The 15,077-nt window shown below is 44.2% G+C and overlaps 2 protein-coding genes across 2 annotated transcripts in view; one reads left to right on the top strand and one right to left on the bottom strand.

Annotated features, from left to right (window-relative positions):
• The window catches only part of ANKRD13C (ankyrin repeat domain 13C), a 90,089-nt gene extending 87,002 nt beyond the window's left edge, over positions 1-3,087 (bottom strand). The window contains exon 1 of the mRNA XM_030823142.1: positions 2,291-3,087. Coding sequence (XP_030679002.1) covers positions 2,291-2,720 — 430 coding nt within the window. The 5' untranslated portion in view covers positions 2,721-3,087. The remainder of the gene's footprint in view (positions 1-2,290) is intronic.
• A 29-nt stretch (positions 3,088-3,116) lies between these two features.
• On the top strand, positions 3,117-13,553 carry HHLA3 (HERV-H LTR-associating 3). The gene is made up of 3 exons (XM_012500407.2): positions 3,117-3,488; positions 11,972-12,062; positions 13,147-13,553. The coding sequence occupies exons 1-3, from the start codon at positions 3,337-3,339 to the stop codon at positions 13,228-13,230; spliced, it is 327 nt and encodes a 108-aa protein (XP_012355861.2). The 5' UTR covers positions 3,117-3,336; the 3' UTR covers positions 13,231-13,553.
• Positions 13,554-15,077: the final 1,524 nt, after the last annotated feature.

Raw genomic sequence — 15,077 nt, 5'->3', positions numbered from 1 at the left:
TCAGCCACCACACCTGGCCAAGGTTGCTTTTAAGTGATTTTATAAGTATTTATCTTCTATAATTTTAAAGGAAACATATCCTAAAAATCTAAAAGCATCCAGGTTAGTAAAATGTCAAGACTAAAAGTAATAATGTATCAGAAAAATCTATAGGCTATGGGAGAAAAAAAGACTAAATAAGAAGCACATTAAATTGAAGCCACAGTTCCTAGGACACCTCACTGTAGGAGATGAGCATGTACACATTACAGGGGGGAAAACAATTATATTTACCCCAGGTATGTGAACCACTGGTTACATTAATCAGAAACATCAATGATATAAGGTCAGCTAAACACAATAAAACCTTCCTTTAAAAAAATGAATTTCAAGGCCAGGCGCGGTGGCTCAGGCCTGTAATCCCGGCACTCTGGGAGGCCAAGGCGGGCGGATTACGAGGTCAGGAGATGGAGACCATCCCGGCTCACACAGTGAAACCCCGTCTCTACTAAAATTACAAAAAATTTAGCCGGGCGTGGTGGCGGGCGCCTGTAGTCCCAGCTGCTCGGGAGGCTGAGGCAGGAGAATGGCGTGAACCCGGGAGGCGGAGTTTGCAGTGAGCGGAGATTGCACCACTGCACTCCAGCCTGGGCAACAGAGCAAGACCCCATCTCAAAAAGCAAACAAACAAAAAAAGTGAATTTCAGTGGGCTAAGGACAAGAGTTTAAGAGTATACAGGATTCTAATTACTTTGAACAGAATTTGAACTTAAACAAATGTACTCCTAAATGTTGGGTTGAAGAAGACACGGAAGCCCAATAATCCTGTAATTCAATACCTTCAGTGATATTCATCCATCTCTTCTTTCAAAGGGAGTTAACTCTCAAACCTTTTATCTGTTTTAGGGATATTTCAAGGTAATGTAACTATGGCTACTATGTAGACCAAATTTGAAAAACTTCCTAATAATTGACTAATAAACTGAAGCTACAACCCATCTCCCACTAACAACTGTTTTCCAGAGAGTTAGCATAGAATTACCATCATCAACAAACAACGTTATCCTTCTACTATAATAGTAAAATAATTAAGTAATTTAAATGTAGGAATGAAAAACTGGCTGCAACTTTAACATACTTTTTTGGGGATTACGATAAATGATAGGTGGTGATTGTATTACAATTACAACATTATAAATTCTGAAAACAAATGCAGTTGTTAGAGAATTATACAGCCAAGAGAAATCTTACTCGCTTTTTTTATCTGAATTTTTGTCCTAAAAAGCCTACGATCCAATGGAATTAAGGGAGCTTATTTCACAGGCAAATATTTCATTGATACGTATATCATTCTGAGCACAAAGTTGGTTGAGTGTGTTCTAACTGAGTGTATACAATTTTCATATTAATAGCAGAGCGATCAACAATATTTGCCAACTACCCAGTTTAAAGCGGCCTATTAAATGTTAAAATGTCAGTGTTCACATTAGTCTTCAGCAATAAATTTACTGTTGCTTAAAAGTCAACTCAGTCACATTATTTTTTAGAATTAAACAAAAAATTCAGCTGACAAGGCAAAAAGGAATGGTCAATATAGACTAAGATAAAATTACTATAAAAATCATAATACTATTTTTAGTCACAGTCATCAAGATGAGACATTACTGTTAGCAATTATCTACTTAAAACAAGCAAAAAATCAAATCTCTACTCCAACAAAAATCGCCTGTTGAGAAGTCACTTTAACTGTTCTAGGTATCAAATACCAACAAATTTCTACTGTGTGGCTTTCAGAAATCAAACATTCTAAGTTTACAGAAAGCAGACAAAAAAGAAACAACCCGGCGGCAGGCAGAATCACAACCAGTTGCAGTCAAGACGGGATCTGCATGTGAGCAATGAAGGGAGGAGGGCAATTTATGTGTTCAAAATTTAAAATGCCAAGGTGGGAGGAAGGGAGAGAAATAAACATATATAGCTCCATAAACAAAGGGAGAAAACCAGGTTGGGTGAGAGGCAACCTAAAATTTCTGACAGTCCAGAATCAGCAAATCGAAGGCCTGTCTCAAACAAAACAGCTTCTCACGACAAACTTTGAAGTGGGCAAGGAGGATACATTCCTTTGCACCCACAAGAACCAACCCCCTGACCACTGGCACACTATTACTGAGTCGATCATGATTTACCGAATGGCCCGGATGATGGGCAAAAAGAAGAGTCCGCTGGAGGGGGCCTAGGATTCCAGAAGCCTGGGGAGGCACACCCTAGGCTCGGGGAAGGAGAGAGGTGGAGAGGGGCTAGCACTCCTCACCGTGATTATCTTTCTGTCCGATATTGTGCGTGCGGATGAGAGAGGAGAGTCTCCTCACATCCCCCTTGAAGACGCACTCGTGCACCGGGTAGTGTGCGGGGCAACTGCCTCCATCCGCGACGACAGCAACGGGGTTGGTGCCGGCCAGAAGGGCCGGGGACTGGGAGGTGGCAGTCACGGAGGAATTGTGCAGCGGCAGAGCCGGGGCGCCGGGGGCATTGGAGGAGGCCGGAGCTGCCTTCAGCTGGAGCCGGTGGTGATGGTTACTGAAGATCTTATGACAAGCTTTGCCGCCCTTGCCAATCCTGCTTCTGGTAAAGGTGCCGCCGAGGGCAGCCGCCGCTTCCTCATCCCCGGGCTCCAGCAGGTCCCCTTCTTCTTTGCTGGGCTTGTGGTCCCTCCGCAGTGAGCGGATCTTCTCCCCGGTCATCGCCGCCGCCAGGGGCAAGGGGGGGAATCGGGAGGCTCACCGCTGGCGACGGAGCTGGCGCTGCGGCGGCACAAGGCGATTAGAGCGGTGGCCAGGAGCCTCCAGCGCAGCATGAACTCCCACCGAGCCCCCGAGCCTGGGACAAACGCATCTCCCGGGGAAGAGCCGGCTCTCGCCTAGGCACGAAGGGACGCGCGCTCGCTGGGGGGAGCTAGAGCTCAGGTGCCCACGACACCAGGATCTCAGTCCCGCCGTCGCTGCCTCACACCGAAAAACAGGGCACGGCCATCTTCCTCTGGCTCCTCTCGCGAGAGCTGCCCCGGGAGTGAAGAGAGAGGAAACACCGCGATAAGTGAGCCACCCGCTCCCTCCCTCGCACCTTCTATTCCCAGAATCACTAGGCGCCGGCGCTTCCGAGGCAGCGTGTTTCCGCCCAGAGCTGGAGTCTCCCAGCTGCCAGCCAACCCCGAACCCGCACTCCCGCCAACCGCGCTTTTTGTGGGCGGTCGGAAACCACAGCCTGCGTTGGATATGTTCGGTGCATGTTATAAACAACCACTTAAACCCTCCGGATCTGAGCCTCCCGCAGAGGAGTGCAGGATGTGATGTCATTGAGATGCACAGGATACTCAGTCAATCAACATTTACTGAGCATCTACTTCGTGCCATATGTACAAAGCTAGCAAATATGTACAGCACCAGTACTGATTGCAAGGAGCACTGTAGAAGAGGAATGACAGCCAAACAATTAAAAGCGGAGGCGGGGAGGTGGGTTGCATACAAAAAAGGGAGGGACGAATTTTAGTGTTGAGCTGTCAGTAAAGTCATAGAAGAGTTTAGGTGCTGACTTTGGAAAATGATGGGCTGTCCAGCAAACGGAAAGAGGGGAGGCCACTCAAATATTAGATGGATGAATTTCGGGCAGATGTCAGAGTTAACATGTATGAGGGTGGGGACACTCAAGGAGGGCAAAGAATCATGTAACTGAAATACAATTGTATTAGTTCATGGCCAACCTCAACCTAGTGTCAAACTCTGAAGAAACGTAAACCTGCCAACCATAAAACTTTAACAAAGTAACTAAAGCTGGCCACTGAGGACGTAAGGATGGGAGTTAGCAAAACATCCTAAAGATCTTCACCCATTTAACTCTCCAAAGTCCCCCTATATTCTGAGAGCAAATACTTCAGATCTTTTTTTTTTTTTTTTTTTTTTGACAGTCTCTGTAGTCCAGGCTAGAGTGCAGTGGTACAATCTCCGCTCACTGCGACCTCCACCTCCCAGGTCCAAGCGATTCTCCTGCCTCAGCCTCCAAAGTAGCTGGGATTATAGGCCCGCGCCACCACACCAAGCTAATTTTTGTATTTTTAGTAGAGACGGGGTTTCACCATGTTGGCCAGGCTGGTCTTGAACCCCTGACCTCAGAGATCCGCCAGCCTCAGCCTCCCAAAGTGCTGGGATTACAGGCATGAGCCACTGCGCCCGGCCAGATCTCTTCTTTCTTAAAGTTTATACTACCGCTAACTCATCTCCGCAAACAAACAACTCTATGGGCCGCTCTTAATGCTCCCGGGTCACTCAACTTTTCACCTCCAATTTTCTTCCCAGTCTGTTCAGATAAATCTCTTTCTTCCTCATCTTTCTTTTTCGGTGGAGTGGAGAGTTCCGTTTATGTTAAAACATTACCCAATCAGCAGTTCAAAGCATCCTCTTGAGACAGCAATAGAGACTGAACAAACACATGCAATAATATTTGTTTCTTCCACAATAGCCAATATTTACTGTTAACGCTAAGCCAGGCAGTATGCTTGGCACTTTATATGCTGTTATCTCCCCCTGATTAGTATTAATATCCTCACTTGACAGTTAAAAAAACTTGCCCAATACTTCAATGCTAGAATGTGGTACAGTCAAATCTGACAGTAAGGCTGGAGAGAGAGGAAGGGCCAGGTCATGCAGGGCTTTGTATGTCATCTTAAAAGTTTACACTTGGCCGGGCGCGGTGACTCACGCCTGTAATCCCAGCACTTTGGGAGGCTGAGGCGGGCGGATCACGAGGTCAGGAGTTCCAGACCAGCCTGGCCAATATGGTGAAACCCTGTCTTTACTAAAAATACAAAAATTAGCTGGGCGTGGTGGCTTGCGCCTGTACTCGCAGCTACTCGAGAGGCTGAGGCAGAAGAATCGCTTGAACCCTGGAGGTGGGGCTGCAGTGAGCTGAGATCGTGCCCCTGCACTCCAGCCTGGGGACAGAGTGAGACTCCATCCAAAAAAAAAAAAAAAAGAATAGTCTTTTTAGAGATCTTTAAACAAGGAATAGCATAATGCAAGTACCTTTTTAGAAAATTCAGTCATTCAGGCTGGACGCTGTGTCTCATGCCTGTAATCCCAGCACTTTGGAAGGCCGAGGCAGGTGGATCACTTGAGGTCAGGAGTTCAAAACCAGCCTGGCCAACATGGTGAAACCCTGTCTCTACTAAAAATACAAAAATTAGCCGGGCGTGATGGCGGATGCCTGTAGTCCCAACTGCTTGGGAGGCTAAGGCAGGAGAATCTGTTGAACCTGGGAGGTGGAGGTTGCAGTGAGCCAAGAGCGTGCCATTGCACTCCAGCCTGGGTGACAAGAGCAAAACTCGGTCTCAAAAAAATAAATAAATAAATAAAAAGAAAATTTAGTCACTCATACTTTAGAAAGGTATGCATCAAGAACAGAACTTTAATGAAGTATGCAGTAAATCAGATGATTTACTGAACCAAGTTAGTAACAGTGAGGCAGAAAAAGGTTTAAGAGTTTTTTAAAAATGAGTTCAATCTTAGCATATTGAGTTAAAAGTTGCTTACCTGTAGGGAGTTAGATGGTCTACATTTTAGATATTTGCAAGTGATCCTTAGGCTGGATTCAGAAGTTATCATTACACAGTAATTAATGCTCCAGAAGTGGGTGAGTTCCCCAAAGAAAAGTTTATAGAATGAGAAATTAAGAAGGTCTATATAGAACAAAATCTTGAAAACACCAATATTCGAAGCGTGTGTATAGGGAAAGTGGCCAGCATCCTATTACTAAAAGCCTACACCAAATAATATCCCATTATACTTGTGAAGTATTCTATCACTAGAGTCTGAATTTGAAATTTCTTTATTAGTGGCTGTCACCCATGGATGTCACCCATGGAATGTGGAAACTCATAAGTATCCCTCCAGTAAAGTCAAACACCATACATATCAAAAATAATATTCAGGCCAGGTGTGATAGCTGATACCTGTAATTCCAACACTTTGAAAGGCCAAAGCAGGAGGATCACTTGAGGTCAGGAGTTTGAAACCAGCCTGGGCAACATAGTGAAAACCCACCTCTATCAAAAAATATAAAATATTAGCCACCTGTAGTGCTAAACACCTGTAGTCCCAGCTACTCCGGAGGCTGGGGTGGGAGACCCACTTGAGCCTGGGAGTCCAAGGCTGCAGTGAACTAGGATTGCACCACTGCACACCAGCCTGGTGTGCAGTGGTGCAATCCTGTCTTTAAAATAAATAAATAAATAAATATCTTTTTTTTATTTTTTCCTGTCTTTAAAAATAAATATATAAATATCATCCTTTTTTATTTTTTATTTTATTTATTTTATTTTATTTTTGAGACAGAGTTTTGCTCCTGTTGCCCATGCTGGAATGCAATGGTGTGGTCTCAGCTCACTGCAACCTCCGCCTCCTGGGTTCAAGCAATTCTCCTGCCTCAGCCTCCCAAGTAGTTGGGATTACAGGTCTCCACCACCATGCCAAGCTAATTTTTGTATTTTTAATAGAGATGGGGTTTCACCATGTTGGCCAGGCTGAGTCTCGAACTTCTGACCTCAGGTGATCTGCCCACCTCGGCCTCCCAAAGTGCTGGGATTACAGGCATGAGCCACCACCCCAAGACTTATTTTTTGTTGTTTTTTTGAGATGGAGTCTCGTTTTGTCAGCTAGGCTGGAGCGCAGTGGCGTGATCTCAGCTCACTGCAACTTCCACCTCCCATGCTCAAGTGGATCCTCCCGCCTCAGCCTCCCAAGTACTGGGACTACAGGGCCCGGCTAATTTTTGTATTTTTTTGTAGAGACTGGGTTCGGCCATGTCACCCAGGCTAGTGTCAAACTCCTGGACTCAAGCCATCAACCCACCTCGGCTTCCTGAAGTGTTGGGATTACAGGTGTGAGCTACTGCCCCCAGCCCATTCATTATTATTATTTTTTTTTTTATAGAGACTGTGTCTCACTATGTTGGTCAGGCTGGTCTTGAATTCCTGGGCCCAGGCGATCCTTCCACCTCGGCCACCCAAAGTGCTCAGATTACAGGTGTGAGCCACTGCACTTGGCCCCATCCATTATTTTTAAGGGCTCGTAAAAATGACAGAAATGTAAGATTACAATATATCATAAAAAAAGATAGAAATATGATTGTAATACATTATGAAAAATACAAGGATTGAAATTGTATAAGCTCCCAATACAATATAGAAAAGGAAGTCATTAACTCTATTTGGGGAAAATAGAAATTGGATGATCAGAAAAGCGTTCTGGGGCTGGGCGTGGTGGCTCACGCCTGTAATCCCAGTGCTTTGGAAGGCCGAGGTGGGCAGGTCACTTGAGGTCAGGAGTTCAAGATCAGCCTGACTGACATGGTGAAACCCCATTTCTACAGAAAAATACAAAAAGAATCAGCCAGGCATGGTGACGTCTGCTTGTAGTCCCAGCTGTTCGGGAGGCTGAGGCAGGAGAATGGCTTGAACCCAGGAGGCAAAGGTTGCAGTGAGATTGTACCACCGCACACCAGCCTGGGCGATAGAGCCAGACTCTGTCTAAAAAAAAAAAAAAAAAAAAAAAAAAAAAAAGAATTACATCACATTTTATCTCTTCTTAGCACAAGTATTTTTTTTTTTAACTTGCCATAGAATTCAGAGCCAGGAAATTGTGTTGAACTAACTTTCCCAGTAAAATTTAGCATGTCGTTCTATTATGAACATATGCCACCAACCACGATAGTATTAGCATTAGTAGTACCTGTGACTTCACAACCAAAAAAACCACAGGTATTTTCATTTCACATACCAGTTGCTGCAGACAACTCAAAATTTCATTTATAGTCATTAGTACCGCTAAAATTATCTTAATAGGTATGCTCATTGCTGTATCTTGTTCTTTAGTTAATAAAGAAGCATATACATTACTGTATTACAAATATGCTTTTAAAATATTTTGTTAGCTATTTCAATACTCAGAATTTCCTTTTAACCCAAAATATTTTATGCATTTAAAAACACTGTTCTGAAAATGGGTCCCTAGGTTTCTCCACACTGCCAAAGAGTCAATGGCACAAAAACAGAAGTTAGCAACTTCTTAGGAATCTTTGATGATACATGCCCATTCGTCTCTTTTTCTTTCCTACCCAACAAACCCATCGTTCTGAATTAGGTGTCCCTCCTTTGTCTTCTTTCTGATTTCCCATTGTAACTTCTGCATGCCTCCTTGATATTCTTGTCTGGTCTCAACTAATCCTTGGAGCTCTCTGAGCACTGGAATCATGCTGATCATGGCTGAATTCTGCCAGAAATTTATGTATCTGTATTAGCCCTACACAAAGCACCTAATCCCTGTCCTGGTGTCTTCATTTAACAAAAGCAGTAGTATGGTAACATGAAATACAGAACAGCAGTACTGTACAAAATAAAATCTCCCTCGTTATATTTTTTAAATGTATCAACAGACTTCCATTTAGGATCTGTAATTACTAACCTTACTCAATTCTCATTGCATTGCATACCAATAATGTTTCTAACGTAAACATTAGTGCAAGTTTAGTCTACATCTTTTTTCTTTCATCTTCTCTGAAGATTTGTGTTTTATATTCTCACAATAATCTGGAATATGATTTCCTACACTCCGCAATGGTTGAACAAGATCTAGGAGTATTTTGTTTGATAGATGATTGAGCTATCTAACTAATGAGGTAATTGTCTCTGAAATCTGACGACACAGCAGTACACTGACAGATGAAAATAACAAACCATGTAAATCAATACTTTCTTCACACATTTTACTTCCATCTCCCTGGGTCTCAGTATTTCTCTCTTTCCTCTATATCTGCCCCCTTCCTTTCTCAGAGGCAATGCAGAGCACTTTCTCTTTCTTTTTTTTTTTTTTTTTTTTTTTTTTTTTTTTGAGACGGAGTCTCGCTGTCACCCAGGCTGGAGTGCAGTGGCACGATCTCGGCTCACTGCAAGCTCCGCCTCCTGGGTTCACGCCATTTTCCTGCCTCAGCCTCCCGAGCAGCTGGGACTATAGGCGCCCGCCACCACGCCCGGCTAATTTTTTATATTTTTAGTAGAGACGGGGTTTCACCATGTTAGCCAGGATGGTCTCGATCTCCTGACCTCGTGATCCGCCCGCCTCGGCCTCCCAAAGTGCTGGGATTACAGGTGTGAGCCACCGCGCCCGGCCTCTTTCCCTTTCTTCTACAGTTTCTGATCAGTGGTTATCAGTGATTTTGTAAAATTTCTCTTAAGTAATCAGAAAAAAAATCTGAGAAGCAGGGGTTGCCAAGGAAACCAGAGCCAATAACAGCCAGAAGTTCCTGAAGGAAGAAATTCCTTTGAGACAGATAAAACCTACAGACTGATTTGGAGGAAGAGGGAGAAAAAATGCCAGGAGCACAGTGAAAGCCTGAGTCAATGAGATGAAAAGGAAAAGATAAAGTAAAACATTCATAATTAAAATTATTTTTAGATTGACAAAGGCTAGAAATGAGAGAATTAGAACAGAGACAGGAACGGGTTTTTTTTGTTTTGTTCCCTGGGACACCCAGGCTGGAGTACAATGGTATGATCTCGGCTCACTGCAACCTCAGCTTCTTGGGTTCAAGCAATTCTCCTGCCTTGGCCTCCTGAATAGCTGGGACTACAGGCATGTGCCACCACACCTGGCTAAATTTTGTATTTTCAGTAGAGACGGGGTTTCACCATATTGGCCAGACTGTTCTTGAACTCCTGACCTCAAGTGATCCACCTGTCTTGACCTCCCAAAGTGCTGGGATTACAGGGCTGAGTCACTGTGCCCGGCTTATAGGTATATTTAAACATTTTCTGGTTGACAATTGGTTGGGTTTGTCTAAACACCTAGAATTAATAGAAAGGATTGTCTGGCTTAAGATAAAGGATTGTGGAGACCCGAGTTCTTATTTTCAGAGGAAGCCTTCAAATACTAGGCTTCAGAGAGAAGAGATTGTAAAATGTTTCTTATCAGACTTAAAGTCTGTGCTGATGTTAATGATGAAGAGGTATAATGAGGCATGTTCGACCACCACTTCCCATCAGGACCTGAAACAGTCTCTGCAGTTAAATTTTAAAAGAGCCGTGAATGTGGAGGAAGTCCATTCAGATAGATGGTTGGAAGGGGGATCTTAGAATTTTATTTTTGGTTTATACCACTAGCCATATTTGGATTCAGGCTACTGTCACTTGAAACTGTCTCCTAACTGATCTGTGACTCCCATTTCCCACCTGTGCTTGCGCACACAAAACCTCACATCATTCATCCCTTGGATTGCCAGATGTATCAAATAAAATTACAGGACACCCAGTTAAATTTAAAGTTCAAATATACAACTTTTTAGTATAAGTGTATCCCAAATAGGACAGGGATATTTGTAATACTTGAGATATTGTCCCGTGCAATATTTAGGATGTACTTACACGAAAAAAAAAAAAAATTGTTGTTGGCCAGGTGCAGTGGCTCATGCCTGTAATACCAGCACTTTGGGAGGCCGAGGTGGGTGGATCACGAGATCGGGAGATCAAGACCATCCTGGCTAACACAGTGAAACCTCGTCTCTACTAAAAAATACAAAAAATTAGCTGGGCATGGTGGCAGACGCCTGTAGTCCCAGCTACTCAGGAGGCTGAGGCAACAGAATGGCATGAACCCAGGAGGTGGAGCTTCCAGTGAGCTGAGATGGTGCCGCTGCACTCCAGCCTGGGCGACAGAGCAAGACTCCGTCTCAAAAAAAAAAAAATTGTTGTTTATCTGAAATTCACATTTACCTGGGCACTTCTGTAAACCAAAAATAAAATTGTAAAGTCCCCCAGTCATCCGAATGGACTTCCTGCATGGCCAGGGTGCTCTTAAAATTTAACCTGAGAGGCTGGGCACAGTGGCTCATGTCTGTAATCCCAGCAATTTGGGAGGCCGAGGCGGGTGGATCACCTGAGGTCAGGAGTTCGAGACCAGCCTGGACAACATGGTGAAACCCCGCCTCTACTAAAAACACAAAAATTAGCTAAGCATGGTGGCAGGCGCCTGTAACCCCAGCCACTTAGGAGGCTGAGGCAGAAGAATCGCTTGAATCCAGGAGGTGGAGGTTGCAGTGAGTTGAGATTGTGTCATTGCTGTCCAGCCTGGGTAAGAAGAGTGAAATTCTGTCTCAAAAAAAAGAAAGAAATTAACCTAAGAGACTGCTTGAGGCCATGATGAGAAGTGGGGGTCGGACCTGCTTCATGATACCTCTCAGACATTAACATCAACACAGACCTTAAATCTGACAAGAAGCATTTACAATCTATTCTCTCTGAAGCCTGCTACCAGGAGACTTCATCTGCATATGATAAAACTGTGGCTCTGCAAGCCAGACATTTCCTTTCTATTGATCCCAGGTATTTAGATAAACTCAACCGTCAACCAGAAAATGTTTAAATCATACTGGAAGCCCTCCCCACCCACCACTTTGAGTTGTCCTGCTTTTCCGAACCAAACAATGTATTTTTTAAATGTATCTGATTAATGTCTCATGTCTCCCTAAAATGAGTAAAACCAAGCTGCACCCCGACCACCTGCGGCACATGTTCTCAGGGCCTCCTGAGGTCTGTGTCACAGACAATGATCACTCATATCTGGCTGAGAATAAATCTCTTCTAATATTTTACAGCTTGACTCTTCTCCGACACCTTGTATTTCATCTGGCAACCTTACTCACCCCTCAACCATTTGTTTGAGCCGTTTAGTTACGGATGTAGTTAAAGTACAAAGCCAAATGTGTGGGAATAATAGCACCAAATTCAAGATAGTGGTTTCAATGGAGCACGAAGGAGAAAAACACCATCAGGGGTATATAAGAAAATTCTACTGTGTGTGTTTGTATTGTGTATGTATTTTTAATTTTTGCTTTTTAGGTTTTTCCTCTTTTTAAAGAGTACTTATGTGTTTTTTTTTTTTTTCTGTGATAGGTCGTCGACAGAAAGGGGTCCTATCCAGACCCCAAGAGAGCATTCTTGGATCTCTTGCAAGAAAGAATTCAAAGCAAATCCACAGCGTAAGGTAAAAGCAAGTTTATTAAGAAAGTAAAGGAATAAAGAATGGCTACGCCGTAGACAGAGCAGCAGCACAGGCTGCTCAACTAGGAATACTCAGTTATTTCTGTATACCCTAAACACGGGGCGGATTATTCATGAGTTTTCCAGGAAAGGGGTAGGCAATTCCTAAAACTGAGGGTTCCTCTCCTTTTTAGAACATATAGGGTAACTTCCTGACATTGCCATGGCATTTGTAAACTGTCATGGTGCTGGAGGGAGTGTCTCTTAGCATGCTAATGTATTATAATTAGCATATAATGAGCGGTGAAGGTGACCAAGAGGTCACTTGTGTTATATATAAAGTTTTGGTGCCGCAAAAGAAGTAGCGCTCGAATATAAAATTTTCTTTTTAATTCTCAGCAAGGCAAGTTACTTCTATATAGAAGGGTGCACCCTTACAGATGGAACAATGGTAAGCGCTCATTTGGACAAGGGAGGGGAAGGGGTTCTTATCCCTGAAGCCCATGGCCCCTGTTGCTGTGTCATTCCCCTATTGGCTAGGGTTAGACTGCACAGCCTAAACAAATTCCGATTGGCTAATTTAAAGAGAATGACGGGGTGAGTGCTTTGGCAGGAGTCAGGGCAGAGCAGGTAGCAGGTAATTGGAATGAGTTAGGGTGGAGCCAGTGATTGGAATGTAGGGTGGAGCAGGTGATCAGAATGAGTCAGGGTGGAGTAGGTAATTGAAAAAGATTGCTTTACGAGGAAGTTAAGTTTAAAAGTAGAAGGCAAAGAATTGAACATGCTGACATATTAATTTTTTGAAAATAAACTTAGAACTCATATCTAACACCATCCTGCTTTTGGTGGGTTTTGGCTGGCTTCTTTACCGCATGCTATTTTATTAGCAAGGTCTTTGTGACTTGTATTGTGCCGACCTCCTTAACCTCCTGGGAATGCAGCCTAATAGGTCTCAGCCTTAGTTTACCCAGCCCCTATTCAAGATGGAGTCACCCTGTTTCGAACACCTCTGACAGGCTTGCTCTGTCACCCAGGCGGGAGTGTTGTTGGTTCACTGGAACATGAGTACTTATGTTTTACTTCTTAAGCTTAGTGATGTGTGTCAGGCCTCTGAGCCCAAGCTAAGCCATCATACCCGCTGTGACCTGCATGTGTACATTCAGATGGCCTGAAACAAGGGAAGAATCACAAAAGAAGTGAAAATGGCTGGTTCCTGCCTTAACTGATGACATTCCACCATTGTGATTTGTTCCTGCCCCACCTTAACTGAGCAATTAACCTTGTGAAATTCCTTCTCCTGGCTCAGAAGCTCCCCCACTGAGCACCTTGTGACCCCCGCCCCTGCCCGCCAGAGAACAACCCCCTTTGATTGCAATTTTTCTTTATCTACCCAAATCCTATAAAATGGCCCCACCCCATCTCCCTTCGCTGACTCTCTTTTCAGACTCAACCCGCCTGCACCTAGGTGATTAAAAAGCTTTATTGCTCACACAAAGCCTGTTTGGTGGTCTCTTCACAGGGACGTGCATGACATTTGGTGCCGTGACTCAGGGGACCTCCCTTGGGAGATCAATCCCCTGTCCTCCTGCTCTTTGCTCCATGAGAAAGATTCACCTGCGACCTCTGGTCCTCAGACCAACCAGCCCAAAGAACATCTCACCAATTTTAAGTTGGGTAAGTGGCCTCTTTTTACTTTCTTCTCCAACCTCTCTCACTATCCCTCAACCTCTTTCTCCTTTCAATCTTGGCACCATCCTTCAATCTCTCCCTTCTCTTAATTTCAGTTCCTTTCCTTTTCTGGTAGAGACAGAGGAGATGCGTTTTATCCATGAACCCAAAACTCCAGTGCCAGTCACGGACTAGGGAACACAGTCTTCCCTTGGTGTTTAATCACTGCAGAGACGCCTGCTTGATTATTCAACCACATTTCAGAGGTGTCTGATCACCATGGGGATGCCTGCCTTGATCCTTCACCCTTAGTGGTAAGCACCACTTTCCTGGGGGGTAAGCACCCCCCACCCCTTCTCCGTGTCTCTACCCTCTTTTTTCTCTGGGCTTGCCTCCTTCACTATGGGCAACCTTCCACCCTCCATTCTTCCTTCTTCTCCCTTAGCCTGTGTTCTCAAGAACTTAAAACCTCTTCAACTCACACCTGATCTAAAACCTAAATGCCTTATCTTCTCCTGCAATACACTTGACCCCAATACAAACTTGATAATGGTTCCAAATACCCAGAAAACAGTACTTTCGATTTTTCCATCCTACAAGATCTAGATAATTTGTATTGTAAAATGGGCAAATGGCCTGAGGTGCCTGATGTCCAGGCATTCTTTTACACATCGGTCCCTCCCTAGTCTCTGTTCCCAATGAGACTTGTCTGAAATCCTCCTTCTTTCCCTCCTGCCTGTCCCCTCAGTCCCAACCCTAAGTGTCACTGAGTCTTTTCAATCTTCCTTTTCTACGGACCCATCTGACCTCTCCCCTCCTCCCCAGACTGCTCTTCCTCAGGTCACTCCCCACCAGGCTGAATCAGGCTCCGATTCTTCCTCAGCCTCCACTCCCCCACCCTATAATCCTTCTATCACCTCCCATCCTCACACCAGGTCCAGCTTACAGTTTCATTCTGTGAGGAGCCCTCCCCCACCTGCCCAACAACTTCCTCCTAAAAAGGTGGCTGGAGCTAAAGGCATAGTCAAGGTTAATGCTCCTTTTTCTTTATCTGACCTCTCCCAAATCAGTTAGCATGTAGGCTCTTTTTCATCAAGTATAAAAACCCAGCCCAGTTCATGGCTCATTTGGCAGCAACCCTGAAAAGCTTTAGAGCCCAAGACCCTGAAAGGTCAGAAGGCCGTCTTATTCTCAATATGCATTTTATTACTCAGTCTGCTCCCGACATGAAATAAAGCTCCAAAAATTAGATTCTGGCCCTCAAATCCCACAACAGGACTTAATTAACCTCACCTTCACAGTGTACAATAATAAAGTAGAGGGAGCCAAGTAGCGACATATTTCTGAGTTA

This window comes from Nomascus leucogenys, chromosome 12, assembly GCF_006542625.1.
Source record: "Nomascus leucogenys isolate Asia chromosome 12, Asia_NLE_v1, whole genome shotgun sequence".
In the NCBI taxonomy this organism is placed as follows: Eukaryota; Metazoa; Chordata; class Mammalia; order Primates; family Hylobatidae; genus Nomascus; species Nomascus leucogenys.
The sequence above is the reverse complement of the archived record's forward strand: the minus strand, read 5'-3'. Positions and strand labels throughout refer to the sequence as shown.

What these genes read in the sequence shown, in the direction of transcription:
- HHLA3 (XM_012500407.2), top strand. Translation starts at nt 3,337, where the DNA reads ATGCACAGGATACTCAGTCAATCAACATTTACTGAGCATCTACTTCGT. An exon ending in TTAAAAGCGGAGGCGGGGAG is followed by an intron (nt 3,489 to 11,971) that starts GTGGGTTGCATA and finishes TTTCTGTGATAG; the next exon opens with GTCGTCGACAGAAAGGGGTC. An exon ending in AAGCAAATCCACAGCGTAAG is followed by an intron (nt 12,063 to 13,146) that starts GTAAAAGCAAGT and finishes TTACTTCTTAAG; the next exon opens with CTTAGTGATGTGTGTCAGGC.